This window comes from Lepidochelys kempii, chromosome 8 (genome assembly GCF_965140285.1).
Source record: "Lepidochelys kempii isolate rLepKem1 chromosome 8, rLepKem1.hap1, whole genome shotgun sequence".
In the NCBI taxonomy this organism is placed as follows: Eukaryota; Metazoa; Chordata; order Testudines; family Cheloniidae; genus Lepidochelys; species Lepidochelys kempii.
Window position 1 is genome coordinate 74,308,515 of NC_136387.1, and position 19,550 is coordinate 74,328,064.

The window sequence follows — 19,550 nt, forward strand, 5'->3', positions numbered from 1 at the left end:
TGAACTGTTTTTCTGTTATTACACTGGCCAAGACAGTTCTAATAGATTTTATTGTTGTTATTCTGTAGGGAAGCAAATGGCTTGATGAAAAAAATTTAAAATGTGGTTATTTCCAAAAGTAAACTAAGTCCTTCTGTTACAGTGCATAAATCTTTCCAAACAGCCAAGAACATGTACCTTGTGTATTTAGGCCTTCTCTATATGAGCAAAATCTGTACCTGTATTTCAGGAGCTGCCAGCACCAGTGGAGCAGGTTTTCCTGACACTGGTAAAAATGCCTGAGCTCTGTGTCTGTACAGCAATTTCATTTGCACAGCTGCTGAAATACAAGTGCTAGTTTTACTGGTTGAGATGCACCCTTCATGATTTCTAAATATGCACATTTGGGCCTTAAATTCTTAACTGCATTACACTATTATTTTCTGTTCTTCTGAAACACTTTCATTGCTAATAGCTTTGCTGATGCGTTTTTCACGCAAGTACATTTTTAGCATGGCTCATTCTGAGTGATTTAATACTATAAAGCTTTGGAATCTCAACTGTGTAGATTCAGGATTTCATAGGGGATTCAGACTTCATGCCCTTAAGTCCACCTAGTTCCTGGATTTGTTGTATATGATCCCTATACATCTGTTTGTTTGTTTGTTAACTTTAGAGACTGGGGGCGTAGAGAAGACATTTTTAAGGGCTAAATTGAGTGAAATTTTTGTGAAGTTAAAAACCAAATGACAACTTCATGTATTAATTTACAACTTAAAATAAGACAACTTAAATGCACAATTCTGCTTCCACTGAAGCACATGGGAACTTGTCCATGGACCTCAAAAAGAGCAGGATTAGGCCTTGAATTTCCTTCCCCTAACAGTGAATGAAACTACTTGTGGGAGTGAGACAAGCAAGAGTTTGTTTAAAGTCTTGACTCAATATTATGCTCACCCTATATTCTAAATTGCCTTATATTTGATGGTTTGAAGAAAAGCCTGGTCAGCAACAGTATATTTTTACTACACTAAAGATAAAACGTTCTCAACAAAAATTGCTAATGAAGCAGTGATTCAGGATCACTTTTAGGTAGTATTTAGATATAAAGATTAAGGACTCTGATTTTAAAAATCCTAGTCACAAAGGAGCAGCCAAATTTATCCCTATAATTTAAGGAATTTTTTTTTTAAAAAAAAACAACCCTTTATTTCCAAAACAAAGTTACCATACAAATTATTTCAAAGCAATAATATTAAAACAAAATTGGAAAAACAAGAGGGTTGGGATTTACAATCAATATAAATATATTTAACTGTGTACATCACGACTGAATTAAAAATGTCTTCTTTGAATGCAATGCTGTGTTAAAACAATTTCACTTATGTTTTATTGCTTGTCAGACGGCAATAGTCTTTCTTCACAATCTTTGTCCCTGAAATAGATATGTATGCTAGTTAAAGTAGTATTTGTAGTCAGAATCTTACTTTCAACTTCCTTGTTTAATTTGCCAGATCAAAATCCATTTGCATTGAGGGTGGTCTTGCAGTAATATCTCTTTATAGTTTCTCTTAAATAAGCTCTCTCTTATGGAACTGATCAGACATGAAAATAAACTAGTTACAGCATGTTTGATAGCCACACAGTCTCTGTCTCACATCCCGCAGCCTGGCCTAGAAACATTAATAGGTGTTGCTTTATAATAGTTTCTACCACAGTAAGAGACAACTTCTCTGGAAATCCATAAATGCCAGCATTTAGATACATAATATAGTACAAAAGGCCCACAGACTAAAATATTTCAATATTTAATAAATAAATATATTATAATGTAGTCTACAGATATCCAACAGTTGCTCAGACTCCACACTGACTTATGCAGTACTTTGATAAGAATACAAAAATCTTGTAAATAAGAAAACAGATTAAGCAGAATAATTTGTGAATACTCATATTTATAATCCAATTAAATCCATAACTAATATACATTTAAAAGGAATAATGTCATTAGCAACATTACTGTAACTATCAAAACTGTAAGAATTTTAAAAATCAGATTTTTCTCCAGTTGTGCCATTTGTATTCTGCACTTCACTCAGCTTCAATAGTGAAAGTGAACTAGTCAGTTTCATTTGGTTTATATATCTATTTCACTTTCCATAAGGAAGTGTTGGCTGCTAAGAGTCACTACTAGGAATAGTTATGTTGTGGAAGACTTTAAAGGCACCAAAGTAAAGGCAAACAAAAACTTCACCTCAAAGAGTGTTGTGTTCAAGTCCCCAGTATTGTAGGGGAATTTTTTTAAAAAAATTCTTTATTGAAATGCTAATAAAATATGAATTATGAAATATTTCTGTTGACACAGGGGAAATATCTGCTGTCATTTATGCCAATATAAACTGGGAGCAGTCCCATTAAAGTTAGTGGAATTATTCTGGTGCAACTGAGAGGAGAAGTTGGCCTATTATGTTTTGTGAATGTTTTAAACAAAAAGTTAAATTTTGGGCCTTAGTTACTTGACAGTGTATCTTTAATAAAAAAAACAAAATAACGTGGGTGATCTATGAAATGGCTTCACTAAAATGTGATCCACACCCTGGATAAATCTGGGAACTCGCTGCCATAAATAGATACAAATGTTAATGAACCATCCCTATATAAAAAGTCACAATTAAATTAAGAATTACTGTACCACAAACCACATTCTTGATTCTCCTTTGAGTTTATACTACATGATATTTGTACAGAAGCATTTTCAGCCTGCCTCATTTCTTTGTTGATATATTTTAGCATTCCACTAAGTGTCTGGAAGTCATTACTGTCTGATGTCACATCATCTACAGTGTATGTGAGGGGATCGAATGAAGATTCATTCAAACTGTTTGGTGGAGTATGAAGAAAATCCTTTCGACTCTCTGGAATCATTGAGGGCTGTAACGTAAGCATTTGTTTGAAGTCTTTTAACATGTTTTTTGATAGATCTAGGGAATCATCTTTAACACCTAAGTCACTAGCACTTATAGAACGACGCAGTTTTCTATGTTTGAAGTATGACGTATGAGAATGTTTGAAAGAATCCTGTTCTTGAACATCGAAGAGCATATGATCTGATAATATAAGTGGGATTGGTAGCTTCTTGATGCCTTCTGTTCTCTCATGCCCAGCAATTCTCGTTTGTAATCTCGTTACTTCAGATTCCTACAGTGCAATAAAACAAATATTTTTCATTTTTTTAAATGCTAATGTTCATTAGAACTATCCTCTGTATTCTGTGCCATGTGTAAATATATTTCCCACTACCTCCTTAATGACTGTGGAATCATCATCATCTTGCCTCTCTCTCAATCCTGGACATCATCTTTGACTTGGAGCTCTCTCTAGGTCTTCATGCCCAAGCTAGATCTAAATCTTGCCTATTCTTTCTGCATAGCATCTACATCAGTGGTTCTCAAAGCAGATCTGCCGCATGTTTAGGGAAAGCCCCTGGCTGGCCGGACCAGCTTGTTTACCTGCCACGTCTGCAGGTTCAGCCAATCGCGGCTCCCACTGGCCGCGGTTTGCCGCTCCAGGCCAATGGGGGCTACGGAAAGCAGCGCGGGCCAAGGGACGTGCTGGCCGCCCTTCCCACAGCCCCCATTGGCCTGGAGCGGCAAACCGCGGCCAGTGGGAGCCGCGATTGGCTGAACCTGCAGACATGGCAGGTAAACAAGCCAGTCCGGCCAGCCAGGGGCTTCCTCTGAACAAGTGGCAGACCGGCTTTGAGAACCACGGATCTACAGGGCTAAAACTGTCATCCAGGTTCTGACCTCATGTCTCAATTATTGCAATATCCTTTTCTCTGTCCTTGACAACTAGAGTCTTGCCCTGCTCATATACATTCAGAATGCTGCTGCAAAGATAATTTTCTCAGTCCATCATTAACATCTCCTCTTTGCATCCCCTTCTCTATTACATCAAACACAAGGTACCTGACCTCACTTTCAAGGCCCTTCCTGGCCTATCCCACCCTACCTATCATCTCTCACTCACTATAGAGATGTCAAATCTTGCCTCTGACTGGCAAATGATGCCAGCCATCATCATCCACTGGTCACATTTTCAAACAAGCACCTTCATGCTTTCTCCCATGTTGCCCCTCATGCTTTTAAGGAGCTCCCCTGCAAACATTGACGAAGCTACCTCATTATCTTTCTTCTAATCCAGTGGTTCTCAAGCTTTTGTACTGGTGACCCCTTTCACATAGCAAGCCTCTGAGTGCGACCCCCCCCGGTTATTAATTAAAACCACTTTTTTATATATTTAACACCATTATAAATGCTGGAGGCAAAGCAGGGTTTGGGGTGGAGACTGACAGCTCATGACCCCCATGTAATAACCTCACAACCCCCTATGGGGTCCTGACCCCCAGTTTGAGAACCCCTGTTCTAAGCCCTCCTTAGAGCTCTCCATTGCCCTGATGTCTACAAAAAACAAAACAAAAACTGACAGTGCTTAGGCCACTAATGTGCTGAGACCACTGCCATTCATGCTGACCAATACAGTCTCATTTCCTTGTACTCCTCCAGCCAACAGTCTGTTGCATCTTGGCATGTACTTAGATTGTAAGCTTTCTGGGGCACGCACTGTCTTTTTATTCTGTTTGTACAGCGCATAACACAATTGGTCCTGGTTATAATGTGCTCTCTTAGGCACTATCATTATACAAACAAAATGATGATTCACCTGCAAAGTCCCTTAGTACCAACATCAGGGTCAATTTTTATTTGGTGCCAAACAGAAATCAGCAACAATATGATCATAATCATACAAAGGGCAGAGTTATGATATTTCCAACATATACAAATGCCTGGAATACCATGTGGAAGGCAGTCTCACTGTAAGCATCTCTCATTAGAAAACTGCGCTTCCATTTTTCTGGTTTCAAAGACCCGCCCTTTGAAAAAAATCAATTTCCAAAATGAAGGACATTAGAAAAACTGGAGAACAATTGCCATCTTAAATCTACAGAACAAGAGATTCACACTAAGATGGCCCATTTGGGACATGCTATAAAACAGTGGAAAAAAGACTGATACCCAGACTGGGGGGGAGGGGAATTAACTGCCACCCACGCTCAGCACTTCCATGAAGGAAGCCCTCAGCTAGCGTTGGAGTGTACAAGAGGAGACAGAAGTAACGTTTGCCATAAAAACAGAAATTTTATTAGAGTTGACAATCCTCAGTGACACCAACAGTTCATCAATAAAATTTCTAAGGGAAAAAGAGGACTACTGGGACAGAAAAACCTCCATATCTATCTAGCACAATGTGAATACTTGTGGAGAGAAAAGTCTGAAAAACTCATAATGCTGCATTTTTAAAGAGATATTATGGGCAGTGAAAATCAGTATAAAAGATGAGTCTCTTGCCAGCAGTCACTGCAAAAATTTTAATAAAGAAAATCAAAATCATAAGTTTGAGGGAGTTGGGAAAATTAAGATGAATATAGAAGTAGAATCTGAAAAGCAGTGAAGCAATACCTCAAATGTCAATAGACTTGAACAGGGAAGTGAAACGTGGCTCTTCTCCTTTCAAAGTTGTACCTAGTGGAGTGGGCAGTGTACTAGCAATAAGCATTAGCAGTAAAGTACCATCTTCTCTCTCAAGGGTTTTACACTGCCATCCACCACTAGAGTATCTGAGTGCCTTCTACACAAACTAGATTTAGCAACAGTTATGTTCTTACTAGGCTTCATGGAGTCTCTGGCTTTCCTCCCTTACTGAGGAATGGGAACTCTGCTTGGGGTAGGTTTTCTATTTCTTTCCTGCGAAGAGGAAAAGCAGATGATTGATGTTGTGAATGTCATTCTGTTTATGGTGGAAAAGCTATATCAAAAAGTAACTGTGGAATTATCTTTGAGAAATCATGGAGGATGGGTGAGGTCCCAGAGGACTAGCGAAGGACAAACAGTACCTATCTTTAAAAAGGGGAACAAAAAGGACCTATGGAATTATAGACCAGTCAGCCTAACTTTGATACATGGAAAGATACCAAAACAAATTATTAACAAATCAGTTTGTGAGTATCTAGAGGATAATGGGGTTATAAGGACTAGCCAAGCATGGATTTGTCAAGAACAAATCATGCCAAACCAACCTAATTCATTCTTTGACAGGGTTACTGGACTAGTGGATAGGGTGCAAGCAGATAACGTATTATGTCTTGATTGTAGTATTGCTTTTGACACAATCCATATGACATTTTCATCTACAAACTAGGGAAACATGGTAGACAAAATTACTAGGTGGGGTCAAAATTGATTGAAAGACCATACTTAAAGAGCAGTTATCAATGATTTGCTGACAAACTGGGTGGAGGGTAGGTGGAAGATGGAAGGGTCCTATCTAATAGGATCCTGCAGGAGTCAGTCCTGGGTCCAGTACTATTCAATATTTTCATTAACGATTTGGATAACGGAGTAGAGAGCAGGCTTATAAAATTTGCGGATGACACCAAATTGGGAGGGGTTGTTAACACTTTGGAGGACAGGATTAGAATTCAAAACAACTTTAAACAAATTGATTTCAGACCAATTCTCGAACCAGATGAAATTCAATAAAGAGAAATGCAAAAGTACTATGCTTATGAGGGAAAAAAAATGAAATGCACAACTACAAAAAGGGGAATAACTGGCTAGGCAGTAGTACTGCTGAAAAGGATCTGGCAGGGTTATACTGGATCACCAGATTGAATATGAGTCAACAACGTGATGCATTTGCAAAAAATTCTGGGGGTGTATTAACTGGAGTGTTGTATTTTAAGACATGGGAGGTCATTGTCCTGCTCTTCTCAGGACTGGAAAGGCCTCAGCTGAAGTATTGTATCCCATTGGGCAACACACTTCAGGAAAGATGGGCAGAGAGTCCCGGGAAGAAAACAAAAACAGTAAAAGATTTAGAAAAAACTTGACCTAAAAGGAAAAAAGTTAAAAAAGTTTAATCTTGAGAAAAGAAGACTGAGTGGGATCCGATAACAGTCTTCAAATATGTTAAGGGCTATTATAAAGAGGATGGTGATCAATTGTCGTCCATATCCACTGAAAGTAGGACTAAAAGAAATGGGCTTAATCTGCAGAAATGGAGATTTATATTAGATATTAGGAAAAATTTTCTAACTCTAAGGGTAGTTAAGCTCTGGAAAAGAGTTCCAAGGGCTGCTGTGGAATTCCTGTCAAAGAAGGTTTTTAAGAACAGGTTGAACCAACATCTGTCAGGGATGGTCTTGATTTAGTAGGTCCTGCCTCAGCACATGGGGCTGTACTTGGTGATCTCTCAAGATCCCTTCCAACCCTACATTTCTACGATTTCCTAAAGGTAATCAGATTAATCTAACCTCCTCTGAAAATTCATTCTACAGCTGGATCCCTTCAACTGAGAATGGTTTGTCCTGATTTCTTAAGCACTTTATTCTGGGCTTTATGATCTGCATTGTCCTAGAGAAGCAGAACTGTTTACCTGTAAATTAGAACATCTACTGAAGAAACTTTTATCTAACCTAGCACATTAGAAAAAAGAAACCTGTTAAAGAAGTGTTAGACATCACCATACAGAGCTACTCCTGCTAGTTATACACTAGGTGGTAACACTGGAATTTTGACATTCTGACACCTGTTGTATTTTAGCTTTTCCCTTTAAAAAGAGGGGGGCCATCTAGCTGTTTACATCCTGCACCTATATCTGTATGATCTTTTTACATCTAATTAAAATAAATGGGGTTTGTGATGTGACACCAGCCCATAAGGGGTTAATGGAGCCCTTGGGAGGCTGCACAGGAGGCAGCCAATCAGAGAGGGGCTGCGAGGAGCAGCCAATCAGGGCCAGGCTGGCCCATATAAGGAGAACTGTAGAACAGAGCAGCTTCAGTAGCTCAAGGAGGGAGGACTGGCTGCCTTGCAAGAGGAAGAAAGCTAACACCTTGGACAGAGCAGTGCTGGTCAGGGGAGCAAGAGTGAATTCCCGGCTGACTGCTAGCATGCTGAGGCCAGAGACAACAGCAGATAAGGTGCTGGGGCTGTGGGGAAGTGACCCAGAGAAGTAGACAGAGTCCTATTTAGAGGGGATGCAGCACGTAGCTGTCATCTACAGGATGACATCAGCCAGGACCTGGAGTAGTGGGCTGGCCTGTCTCCACTCACCACTTAGGAAGTGGCTGCACAACGAACTGCCTTTCCCCCAGAAGTGGGGGAGAACCAAGTGCAGCACAGCCAGAGAGCTGTGTCATGAAGAGGATGCCGCGGTCCTGAGAGTCATGTGGGTCCCCGTAGCAGAAGTGACGGCAGCAAGACACCACCAGAAGAGGACACAGAGCTAATTCCCAAGACAGCCAGCAGGAGACGCTGCAGTGGTGAGTCGCACGCTGTCACAGGGTTACATGGACTATTATTATTACAGTATATATTCACAATAGTGTATTTCCTTAAGAATTTTTACATTTGTAAAACACAAAATTGGTCTTTTGTAAAGACATTTTTGCATAAAACAAAATGGCTAAGTTATCAGGTGTATAGATGTATATTAACTCATTGTGGACTGAACGGCTCTCACACAATCCACTCATACAGCATGTGTAATCCTCTGCTGCTCTCAAATCCAGTTCTTCCACATGGCAGAGTAAAACTCAGGCCTATACAGTAACTCTTCCAGGTACTTCTCATTCCTTGTAAAAACAAACATGAGGTAAAACAGGGTAATTAATTTGTTGGCATAAGGGAGCCTTTGTTTTTGCCCTCAGACACCTTAAATGTCTCATGTACAACACATTGCTGTGTTAACTTACCTTCACAAGCAGTGCTTCATTTGCAGCTTGAACCATTTCATTTCTGGCCTCAAGTTGTTGCTGAAGATTATTGACAGTGTCCTGAGCCTCTTCTAACTCCTGCTGCAGCTGCTGCAATTGTCCACTTAGATGATGAGAGCCAGATTTCTGGCTGTCTGTGGACATCTGCCACCTTTCCTGATTGGTCTGATGTGCAAGCTTCTAGAAGTTTTAAGAAATAAAGTGAAAAAAATTATACAGATTTTGTTTTATGCCAACTTTCCTAAATACTATTCTTTCTCATTTCACATAATATATGTATAGACTGGAAGGGGTGCAAGTAACAAATTTCAAAACTCATCACCATTAACACATCCGGGGGTTCTGACTAAGAAAAAATGGTTACTAACCTTTTCCTTAACTGTTGTTGTTCGAAATGTGTTGTACATGTTCATTCCACACTAAGTGTGTGCATGCCCTGAGTAGTCGCCAGAAATTTTTTCCCCCTCAGTGGTACTGGTCAGGGTGGCTTGAGCACCTTCTGCTGATGCGCACTGATAGTGCCAGAATAAAGCACCCAGCTGACCCCGCGCCCCCTCCGTTCCTTCTTTCCAGAAAACACTAATGTAGAGGGGCAGAAGGGCAGGTCGTGGAATGGGCATGTGGAAGACATCTTGAAAAACAGTTACGGAAGTTTAGTAACTTTTTTTTCCTCTTCGAGTGACTGCACGTGCATTTCACGCCAAGCGTCTCCCAAGCAATTGAATAGGTGAAGGAGTTCATGTATACACACACCCACTGCAGAACAGCTTGGCAAAATCTGGCATCATCTCTGGAATGCTGAGTAATGGCATACTGGGAGGAGAATGTGTACACACCAATAACCAGGTCACTGCTTTACAAGTGTCCTGAATAGGAATCTGCACTATGAATGCTGCGGAGGATGCTTGAGACCTTGTGGAATGAGCAGTCAGAGTAGCTGTTGGCGAAACATCTGCCTGATCGTAACAAGTGCAAATACATGAAATAATCCAGGATGAAATTCTCTCTAAAGAGATTGGGATGCCTTTCATCCTGTCAGCCAAAGTTATGAACAGTTGGGTAGACTTTTGGAATGGTGTAGTTCTTTTTATGTAGAATGCTAAGGCTTGTCTAATGTCCAGCTTCGGGTAGAATCAGTAGGCAGACTGCCGGATTGCTAAGAAATTGCAAAAACAGTTTTGGAGGGGAAACTGGGGTGAGGGCAAAAACATCTTATCTTTAAAAGAAGACTGTGTACAGAAGTTCTGAAGTGAGGGCACAGAGCTTTGGCTGAAGTGTTGGCCACTAAGGAAACCACTTTTCAGGAGAGGTATAATAAGGAGCACGTTGCCAAAAGGTTCAAATGGCAGTCCCAAAAGCTTCGATGAGACCAAGTTCAGGTCCCAGGGAAGAACTGCTTCTCTTACTTGGGGGTATGACCTTCCTAGGCCTTTGAGGAATCAGACAGACATGTCATTTGGGGAAGGAAAAAAAAAAAAAAAAACCCACGAGTTACACACCTGCAGGTGGAAAGCTATTATTCCTGCAAGGTGAGCCTTGATTAAGGAGATTGCTAAACCTTGCTGTTTCAGGTGCAGTAGATACTCAAATATGTCTTGTATGGACGAACATGTGGGTGAGACTCCACACTGGGACGCCCAAACAGAGAATAGTTTCCACTTAAAGAGGTAAGTAGCTCTGTTGGAGGGCTTTCTACTACCAAGTAGGACCTGACAAACTTGCTCTGAGCAATCCTGCTCTCTGGGATTTAGCCATGAAGCTTTCAAGCCATTAGATGAAGGGAGTTCAGGTTCGGGTGGAGCAGCTGATCATGGTCCTGGGAAATCAGATCCAGATGCAACGGAAGCGTGATTGGAGTTGCCTCAGAGATCTAGAAGAGTGGAGAACCAGTGTTGACAAGCCCATGTTGGGGCTATTAGAATAACCTGGTCTAGCTTGATCTTTAGCAGCACTCTGTGCACCATAAAGATGTTCCAGCTATGGTAGTAGAAAGGTATCTGTGATAGAACCCAGACTGTGCTCCTTACAGGAACACAACTGGTGACAACTCTGGTTGTACATATTTGCAAATAGGTCTGTCTTAGTCCCCCACTGCTGGAAAATGTCTCTTGCCATATCTGGGCACAGGGACCACATGTAGTGACTGGAAAAGACCTACTGAGGTGATCTGCCAACTCATTTTGCATTCCCGGAAGGTAAGATGCTTCAAGGTTGATTGACTGGGCTATGCAAAAGTCCCATAACTACATTGCTTCATGATAAGAGGGAGGAACAAGCTCCTCCTGGCCAGCTGAGTTAAAACATGGCTGCAGTGTTGTCCGTGAGAACAGCCAAGTTTCTGCCCATAATGTGCGGCAGGAAGACCTGACAGGCCAGGCAAACTGCTTTCAGTTCCCTGATGTTGATGTGGAGAGAAAGTTCCACAAGAAACCAGAGGCCGAGTTTTGAGAGCCTCAGGTGAGCTCCCCACCCTAGCACTGACACATATGAGACCAAGGTCATTAATGGTTGAGGGTGTACAAAGAAAACACTTACACAAAGCGTAAGTGGATCCAGCCACCAATTGAGAGAGATGAGGGCCTGCTGAGGTACCGTGAGTACAGTGTCCAGATGGTGGTGGTCTGGCAAGTACATTGAGCCCAGCCACGACTGGAAGTATCTGAGGTGCAGCCTTGTATGTTGTACCAGGTAATGCACGAGGCCTCGTGACCTAAAAGTCTAATACAATTTCGAGCTGTTGTGAATGGATGACCTTTGAGTGCATTATCATCAGGGATCCAACTGAATGGAAATTTCCCTCTGGGAGGTAGATCCTGGTTTGAGTAGGGTCAAACACTGTCCCAGTTAACTCTATCCTCTGCATCGGAGTGAAGGCAGATTTTTCTGCATTTATCAGAAGGCATACAGCCTTGAATGTTCATAGAATCATAGGAGATTAGAGTTGAGAGAGACCTCAGGAAGTCATCTAGTCCAACCCCAACTAAATCATCCCAGCCAGGGCTTTCTCAAGACAAGCCTTAAAAACCTCTAAGGATGGAGATTCCACCACCTCCCTAAGTAACCCATTCCAGTGCTTCACCACCCTCCTAATGAAAGTGCTTCCTAATATGCAATCTAGACTGCCCCACTGCAACTTGGGACCATTGCTCCTTGTTGTTATCTGCCACCACTCAGAACAGCCTAGCTCCATCCTCTTTGGAACGCCCTTTCAGGTAGTTGAAGGCTGCTATCAAATCCCCCCTCACTCTTCTGCTGACTAAATAAGCCCAGTTCCCTCAGCTTCTCCTCATAAGTCATGTGTCCCAGCCTCCTAATCATTTCCATTGCCCTCCGCTGGACTCCCTCCAAGTTGTCCACATCCTTTCTGTAGTGGGGGGCCCAAAACTGGAAGCAATACTCCAGATGTGGCCTCACCAGTGCCAAATAGAGGGGAATAATCACTTCCCTCAATCTGCTGGCAATACTCTTAATGCAGCCCAATATGCTGTTAGCCTTTTTGGCAACAAGGGCACACTGCTGATTCTCATTCAACTTCTTGTCCACCGTAATCCCCAGGTCCTTTTCTGCAGCCAGTCGGTCCCCAGCCTGTAGCAGTGCATGGGATTCTTCCATCTTAAGTGCAGGACTCTGCACTTATCCTTGCTGAACCTCATCAGATTTCTTTTGGCCCAATCCTCCAATTTGTCTAGGGCACTCTTGACTCCATCCCTACCCTCCAGCGAATCTACCACTCCCCCTAGTTTAGTGTCATTCGTGAACTTGCTGAGAGTGCAATCCATCCCATCATCCAGATCAGTAATGAAGATGTTGAACAAAACCAGCCCCAGGAGTGACCCCTGGGGCACTCCACTTGATACCGACTGTCAACTAGACATGGAGCCATTGATCACTACCCATTGAGCCAGGTGATCTAGCCAGCTTTCTATCCATTTTATAGTCCATTCATCCAATCCATACTTTTTTAAACTTGCTGGCAATACTGTGGGAGACCATATCAAAAGCTTTGATAAAGTCAAGGGATATCTCGTCTACCACTTCCCCCATATCCACAGAGCCAGTTATCTCATCATAGAAGGCAATCAGGTTGGTCAGGCATGACTTGCCCTTGGTGAATCTATGTTGACTGTTCCTGATCACCTTCTTCTCCTCCAAGTGCTTCAAAATGGATTCGTTGAGGACCTGCTCCATGATTTTTCCCGGGACTGAAAGTTGACTGGATGAGTTGAATGTTGGACACTACCTGAGCCCTGGACTGGCCCTTAGCTAGCCAATCATCCAGATAAGGGTAGACATGCACCCCTAACCTCCAGAGAAAAGTGGACACGACTGCCGTGCATTTTGTGAACACCTGCTGAACCGAAGACAGACCGAGAACTGTGGGAGAACTGTGAGTGGCTCACTATGAATCTGAGGAACATTGTGTCCTTGGAATATCAATTTATGAAAATAGGCATCTCCTAAGAGTGGCGTACAAACCCCGGGATCCAGGGAGGGGATAATGGATACCAGGGTGACCATGCAGAACTTTATTTTCTTGAGATAGTTGTTAAGCTGCCGCAGGTCTAAAATGGGTTTGAGCCCACCCTTGGCTTTTGGGATTAGGAAATAACGGGAATACAACCCCTTTACTCTTAAATTCTATGGAACCTCAGCCACCCAAAGGAGAGCTTGAACCTCCCAGACAACAAGTTCTTCGTGAGGGGTCCCTGAAGAGACACGGACGGAAGGTGGGAAGGAAGGGTAGAAATAAACTGGAAGGTGCATCACAGTTTCACAGTGCTCAACACCCAATGGTCCGGGGTGATACGGGACCACACACTGAGAAAGGGGAAAAGGCGATTTACAAATAAAGGCGAAAGAGTCTGGCATCACAGGAACTGGTAGAAAGTCCTCAAGCATCCCATCAAAATACCTGCTTAGAACCCCCTGGATGACTGGGGGGGCAGGTAGTGATATAGAGGTAAAAGTGGGGGGTGGCCTATGCCTAAAACCTCTGCTTCTCTCTCTCTCTCTGCAGATCCTGACAGCCAGACAGGGCAGAATACCAGATGGCTTTTGAGGTCTGTAGGGCTTCCTTGAAAGGAGCAGGTGTGTATAATCCAAGGGATTTAAGGGTCGCCCTGGAGTCTTTTAGGCCATGCAGTTTCGCATCAATGTGTTCTGAAAAGAGTGAAGCTCCTTCAGAAGATAGGTCCCGTTGGAGTCGAGAGGACTGTAGCCACGAACTCCTGCACACGACCACTGCCAAAGCCAGGGACTTGGCTACAGAGTCAGCCGCATCCAAAGCGGCTTGCAACAAGGTCCTCACCACTGATTTTTTTTCCCCTTGTCCACCCATGAGAACTGTTGCATAGTCTCTTGTGGGAGCAAGTTCTTGAACTTCTGCATGGAGTCCTACATATTAAAATAATACCTGCCCAGCAGCACCTGCTAGTTTGCAATTCTGAGTTGGAAACTCCCAGTAGAATAAACTTTCCTACTGAACAAGTTTAATTTGAGTCTTTTGATTTTTGGGGTTTCATCCTGATGACCCTGCCTTTCTCTCTCATTGGCAGCAGCTACCAGCAGGGATCCTGGGCGGAGGATGGGGGTACAGGAACTCATAACCCTGGGCAGGAACAAAGTATTTTTGTTCAGCCCTTTTAGACGTGGGGGGAAGGGACATGGGGGTCTGCCACCAGGTCTTAACAGGGTCATCATAATGGCCTCACTGAGAGGCAGAGCTACTTTTGAGGGGTCCACAGTGGCTAAAATGTCAACCAGGCTATGGGAGGACTTTCTCTACCTCCACCTGTACGCCCAGATTTAAGGCCACCCTCTTCAACAACTCTTGGTAAGCCTTATCATCTGGGGGAGGCAACACTACCCCTCCTGAGACTGCCTCATCGGGAAGGAGGCCAGCACCAGCTGTGGAAGCTCTTCTCTTTCTTCCTCAGCAGGATCTGGTTGAGCTGGTTCATGCAGTTCGGCTCTGGGGTCAGTACCAGAGTCCAGACCAGGCTATGTCCAAGAGGACAATAACGCCTTTCTTTTTAGGTCACCCAATAGGCACACCTGGAACAAGCCCTGGAAACTGGGGAAAACCCCAGGGGTTCCAAAAGGACCACTGGACTGGCATAGGTCCCCAGTGACCTCCTGACCATGCACTCGATGGTACTCCTGTGTCTGGATGCACTGAAGGGTGGAAATGCCTGGAGGAGTAGCTAGAGAGAGGCTCCTTGGATGGGAGGAGTAAGACCCAACCTCCAATTCAGTCTCTCTCCAATGTCCATGGTGGTTCCATTCCTACCAGTGCCAGAGACCGGTACCATGGTTTCCCTTTTGACAGTACCGAAGGCATAGTACCAAACAATGACAGGATCCAGTGGATTCCCTCCTGTCCATTACGCACCAATAACACTGAATCTTGTATTGCCAGTAATACCAGTACCAACAGCAAAAGAAATTATCTAGCAGCAGCAAACGCCATGTGATTGGTACCAATATAGTATCAGTACTGTGCTGTGTGCAGATGTTAACAGCTCTTCCAGTCCTGGACTCGACAGTGCCTGCATAGGCGTCAGAGTCAACGGTGCCAACTTTTGCAGTACCAAGACAGAAGAGTAGAGTGCAATCTAAACCAATCTGATCTCCAGGCCTGGCCATCTTCAGTGCCAGGGATCACCCCCTCTCAGCCATGTGGGATGGTAAATCGGTGCCAGGACTCCAATACAGTAGGAGGAGCACTCCTTACTGATGGCAAGGCACTTGGTGACAAGTCTGACCGGCCTGGCTCTGATGGAGGTCTCAGTGCTGCCTCCATAAGCAAAAATTTTAGCCTGGTCTCATGGTCCTTCTTTGTGCGAGGCTTAAAGTCCCTCCAGATCCGGCAATGGTTCCCAACATGAGCTTTTCCCAGGCACTTCAGGCAGCTTGAGTAAGGGTTGGGCAGGGGCATAGCCTAGTTGCAGGAGGCGCAGAGCATAAAGCCTGGTCATCAAAGCATGCCTCGGCACAGGGGAATGGACAAAACTCTTCTAAAACACGAAGTTACGGAACTTCACTAAAATTAGCTAAAACTGACTAAAAACTAACAAACTAGACAGAGAAGAAAAGACAACTGAGAAAGCTTGCAAAAGCAAGGATAGCAGTTCTAGCGACCGTCATGGGCAGTAAGAAGAAACTGAGGGGGGCGCAAGGGGTGTCAGCTGGGCGCTTTATACCAGTGCTATCAGCGTGCAGCAGCGGGCACTCAAACTGCCTCAAAGGGTATCAAATCAGTTTGCAGTATCTGACAGACATGTTAATGGAGGTATTAATTGATTTCTTTTATGGTAGTTGATGTTCTTTCAGACCAAGCAACAGCCATAGAAAGTTTTGAAGGGGATCAGATCCTCTCTAGAATAGCTTTCCCTATATCTGAGAATGTTTCTGTAATGCCATATTTTATCCATCTTGAAACAGTGGAATTAAATTTTTTTTAAAATAGAGACATTTGTGATGAAAGGACACAGAGGATGATTTCCTAAATTGTTTTTTTCACTTCAAGTATATCTTCATTGCTTTCCTCACATCAATCTTGTGCCATGTTTTCTCTTTCTGGTGTTGGGGTTTGGGCAAAAGTGTGGCAATGCAATGTCCTATGTGGTATGAAAGGCTGTACTGCCTCCATATAAGAATGATTTGTGAATATGAAACACAATCTTGTCCTTATGGAATATGTAGCAGGGTTTACATCTTAGTAAGACAGATTTCTGAGACTTGTCTTGTTGATGTGATTCCTACTAAGAAGCAGATTTTATTAGGTACAAATGATAGAGCCTGATGTCTCTAGTTAAAAGGGGTGAGGTGCAAGGGCTTGTAGTCGGGGGGTGAAGTCCAGAAACATAGATCTGACTGATGTTTTGGATAGGTACACTGCCTTTACAAAACTAGACCCCCAGAGATGGTCCACTAGTGATTTGAATAAGCATGTATTTATAACACCTTCAAATCTCAGGACCTGAGACATCACGATGAAGCAATTAAGACAAGTCCAGACTATCATAAAGAAAATCTAAATGAACTGAAGTGCCTGGTTTCTTTGAGTTAATTTCTGTTTCTTAACAACTACCAAGAGCACTCTGTCCAGACTTGTATAGACAGACCAGGTGGATGGGCTGCAGGAGAGGACAACAGTATTTAATCACCTTGGAAGAGTATTCATCCAGGTTAGATTTTTAATACACAGGCTGTCTGGGTCAATTAATTTGGGTTTGGATATCGGAGCAGACCCTGTGATGGGAGATCCTGCTGGCAGGGAAGATGTACTGGGTAAGCCCTGTAAAGAGAAAAACAGCCTTCCCTGACAATTAGGAGTGAGGAGTATTATCTGGTTTTTATACCATGGTTCCCAAAAGAGAGAATAGGAGGAAAGGGAGAGAGGACCTGGTTGGTCTCTTGGACATTTTCTTTGGTTTTTTTTTTTTGTTTCTTTGTTTGTTTTTTCCTCTCTCCTTTTCTCTTCTGTGCTTTGGATTCTTTACTTTTCTTTGGACTTTTGGAGGGATCTTCCTTTCTGGAAACAGTATCCCCTTTTTCTGGTTAAGGCTTTTCAGTAAGGTCTAGTCTAAGTGAGTGTCTTTAAGTCTTCCCCTTTATCAAAAATATAATTTGAGATATATTGCAAGCAAATGTCTTCATAAGGATTCCCTTCTTATTCCCAAAAGTTCTGGAAGTCTGACAGTATATGTTGGATTATTTCACCAATGACTCAATTACTCATTAAAGCATGTGAGAGGGGATCCCTTCAGATTTCCCTTTTAGACCAGGGTTTGCAGGGATATCCTGACTACCCGTGAAGACTTCCTTGGGAACTTAGATAGACCAGCCTGTTGAGTAGTAAGGAGGCTTTTGGAGGCATCTCCAGGGGAGTCTCAGCTCATAGACCAAGGAACAAAGGCCAAAACCTGCGTTCCAGACTCAGAACCTCTACCCCGGCTGGGCAAGGATAACCAGATTGGGAGCAGTTGTTGGCAAAGTTCCCCATCTGCAGCTCCAGAGAATGTTTATTCTCTAATGGAATACTATTTTAGCTTAGGCTTTTCTTTTGCTTGCTCCACGATGAGGAGGAGGAAGTGGCTAGTCAGCAGTTCCATAAGTGGTACCATTCAGAAAATGCTCCAAGATGGACAGAAAAAGTTGCATTGGTGGGTAGATGATTATTCACTACTGTTCCAAAATAAGCTGTTGAGCACAAGTACCATGGGAGCGCTAAATTGCTGCTCTATCTGCACTGCTGGATGCAGAACACTGACAGAACGGACGTGGCCAAGCCAGAGAGTCTTGGGACAAATTTCAGCTGCCTTTGATATCTGCATGGAAAGGTGTGCAGTTGGTCTGGACTGAGTGGAGGAGAAAACACATGTAGCACAATACAGTAAAAATGCTAGGGTCAGTTCAGTTTTATCTTTTACCTCCTGCTCATAAGCCTCCTTCAATGAGTCTATTTCTGATGAAAGCTTTTTTATCTTGGCTTGCATTTTTGCTTGTAACTGAGCTTCACGTGCTTGGGCAGCACCCAGTTCTTCTGCCAAATGGTTTGCACGAGCTTCCTATAAGATAGTATATAATAAATGTTAGTGGCACTTTGCACTTATATGGCACCTTACATCCAAACATATTAATTAAGACTGAACTTTTTTTTCCCATTTTATGCAGTGGCAACGATTAAACATTTACCTCAGTTGTCCACACTGAGTCAGTAGCAGAGCAAGAAACAGAACCAGAAGCCAGTAAGCCACAACCAGTTTCTTTTTAGGTAGTTTCTAAAGCAAATCCAAGCCAATTGAATAGCACCAGAATATATTTATATTCATTTGACTAGGATTTATTTGTAATAAACATGGTACTGGCCATTGTGTCACCATGGCCAGTACCCCCAAATGATTATTAAATCATTAGAAACAAGGTTTTATTTATTATTCAAATCAGTTTCTTTAAACACAATTTTTTTTTTAAAGTTAATTTGTACTGTTCATCCAAAGCAGTTCTAATAGATTCAGCTAAAACAGTGTGGCTATGCAAGTAGGTATTGCCAGAGACTAATGACTGGCACAGGAGTAAATTAAATTAAATGTCACGTTCATTGAAAATATTTCATCATGACCTGTAAGGTTCACTCTCTCTTGGTATTTCTATGGCCATTATCACTGTAGTATCTGAGCACCTCTCAAACACTGATATATTTATCTTCACAACATCCTTGAGGTAGGTAAACATTATACTCATTTTACAAATGGGGGAGAGAGGCAGAGAGATGAAGTTCACAGGCAAGAGTCAGGACCAGAATCCAGACCTCCTGAATCTCAGCACAGTGTCTCAAGCATAAGAGCCTCCTTCGCCTCTTTAATCATTGGGTCTTGCTTTGCAATAAAGTTACAAAACCCCCTACTGTATACCCAAGGCTCAGTTATAGCTTTTAGAATAATCCCTTCCTGAATTGTCCTCAGTGTGAGGCAGAGGCTAGAAGTTATAACTCAGCCTCATGCACATACAGTAAGGGTTTTTTTTAAAATAGTTTCATTGCAAAGCAAGACAGTGATTAAGGAGCAGAAGGATGCTAATGTGTTTAAGTGAAGCACAATACCTCTGGAGCATGGTGGGAGTGAGGTAGGGGAATATACATGGTGCATGACTACCTCTTAGGAGGATACAGCATGCATGCCCCTCCTCCCCACCCTCTTTGGAGGTGGCTAATACTCTCGGGGCACTAAGA

The 19,550-nt window shown here is 42.7% G+C and overlaps 2 protein-coding genes across 21 annotated transcripts in view; one reads left to right on the top strand and one right to left on the bottom strand.

The window, feature by feature from the left end:
- Positions 1 to 19,550, top strand: part of LOC144930791 (uncharacterized) — a 61,115-nt gene that overhangs the window by 20,518 nt on the left and 21,047 nt on the right. For 8 of the 11 annotated variants that reach the window (XR_013636189.1, XR_013636190.1, XR_013636193.1 and 5 more), the window contains 5 exons: positions 2,770 to 2,917; positions 7,376 to 8,362; positions 10,387 to 10,482; positions 12,969 to 13,202; positions 13,833 to 14,308. The gene's annotated coding sequence lies outside the window, so the exon portion shown is untranslated. Of the gene's footprint in view, positions 1 to 2,769; positions 2,918 to 7,375; positions 8,363 to 10,386; positions 10,483 to 12,968; positions 13,203 to 13,832; positions 14,309 to 19,550 lie in introns of those variants that run through there. The other 3 variants (XM_078854086.1, XM_078854087.1, XM_078854088.1) reach the window with 3 other exon arrangements.
- The window catches only part of CCDC18 (coiled-coil domain containing 18), a 72,836-nt gene that overhangs the window by 5,286 nt on the left and 48,000 nt on the right, over positions 1 to 19,550 (bottom strand). For 9 of the 10 annotated variants that reach the window (XM_073357028.2, XM_073357027.2, XM_073357030.2 and 6 more), the window contains 3 exons: positions 18,250 to 18,387; positions 8,795 to 8,995; positions 1,772 to 3,177 (listed from right to left, as the gene is read on the bottom strand). In XM_073357028.2, coding sequence (XP_073213129.1) covers positions 2,656 to 3,177; positions 8,795 to 8,995; positions 18,250 to 18,387 — 861 coding nt within the window. In that variant the 3' untranslated portion in view covers positions 1,772 to 2,655. Of the gene's footprint in view, positions 1 to 1,771; positions 3,178 to 8,794; positions 8,996 to 18,249; positions 18,388 to 19,550 lie in introns of those variants that run through there. The other variant, XM_073357037.2, reaches the window with a different exon arrangement.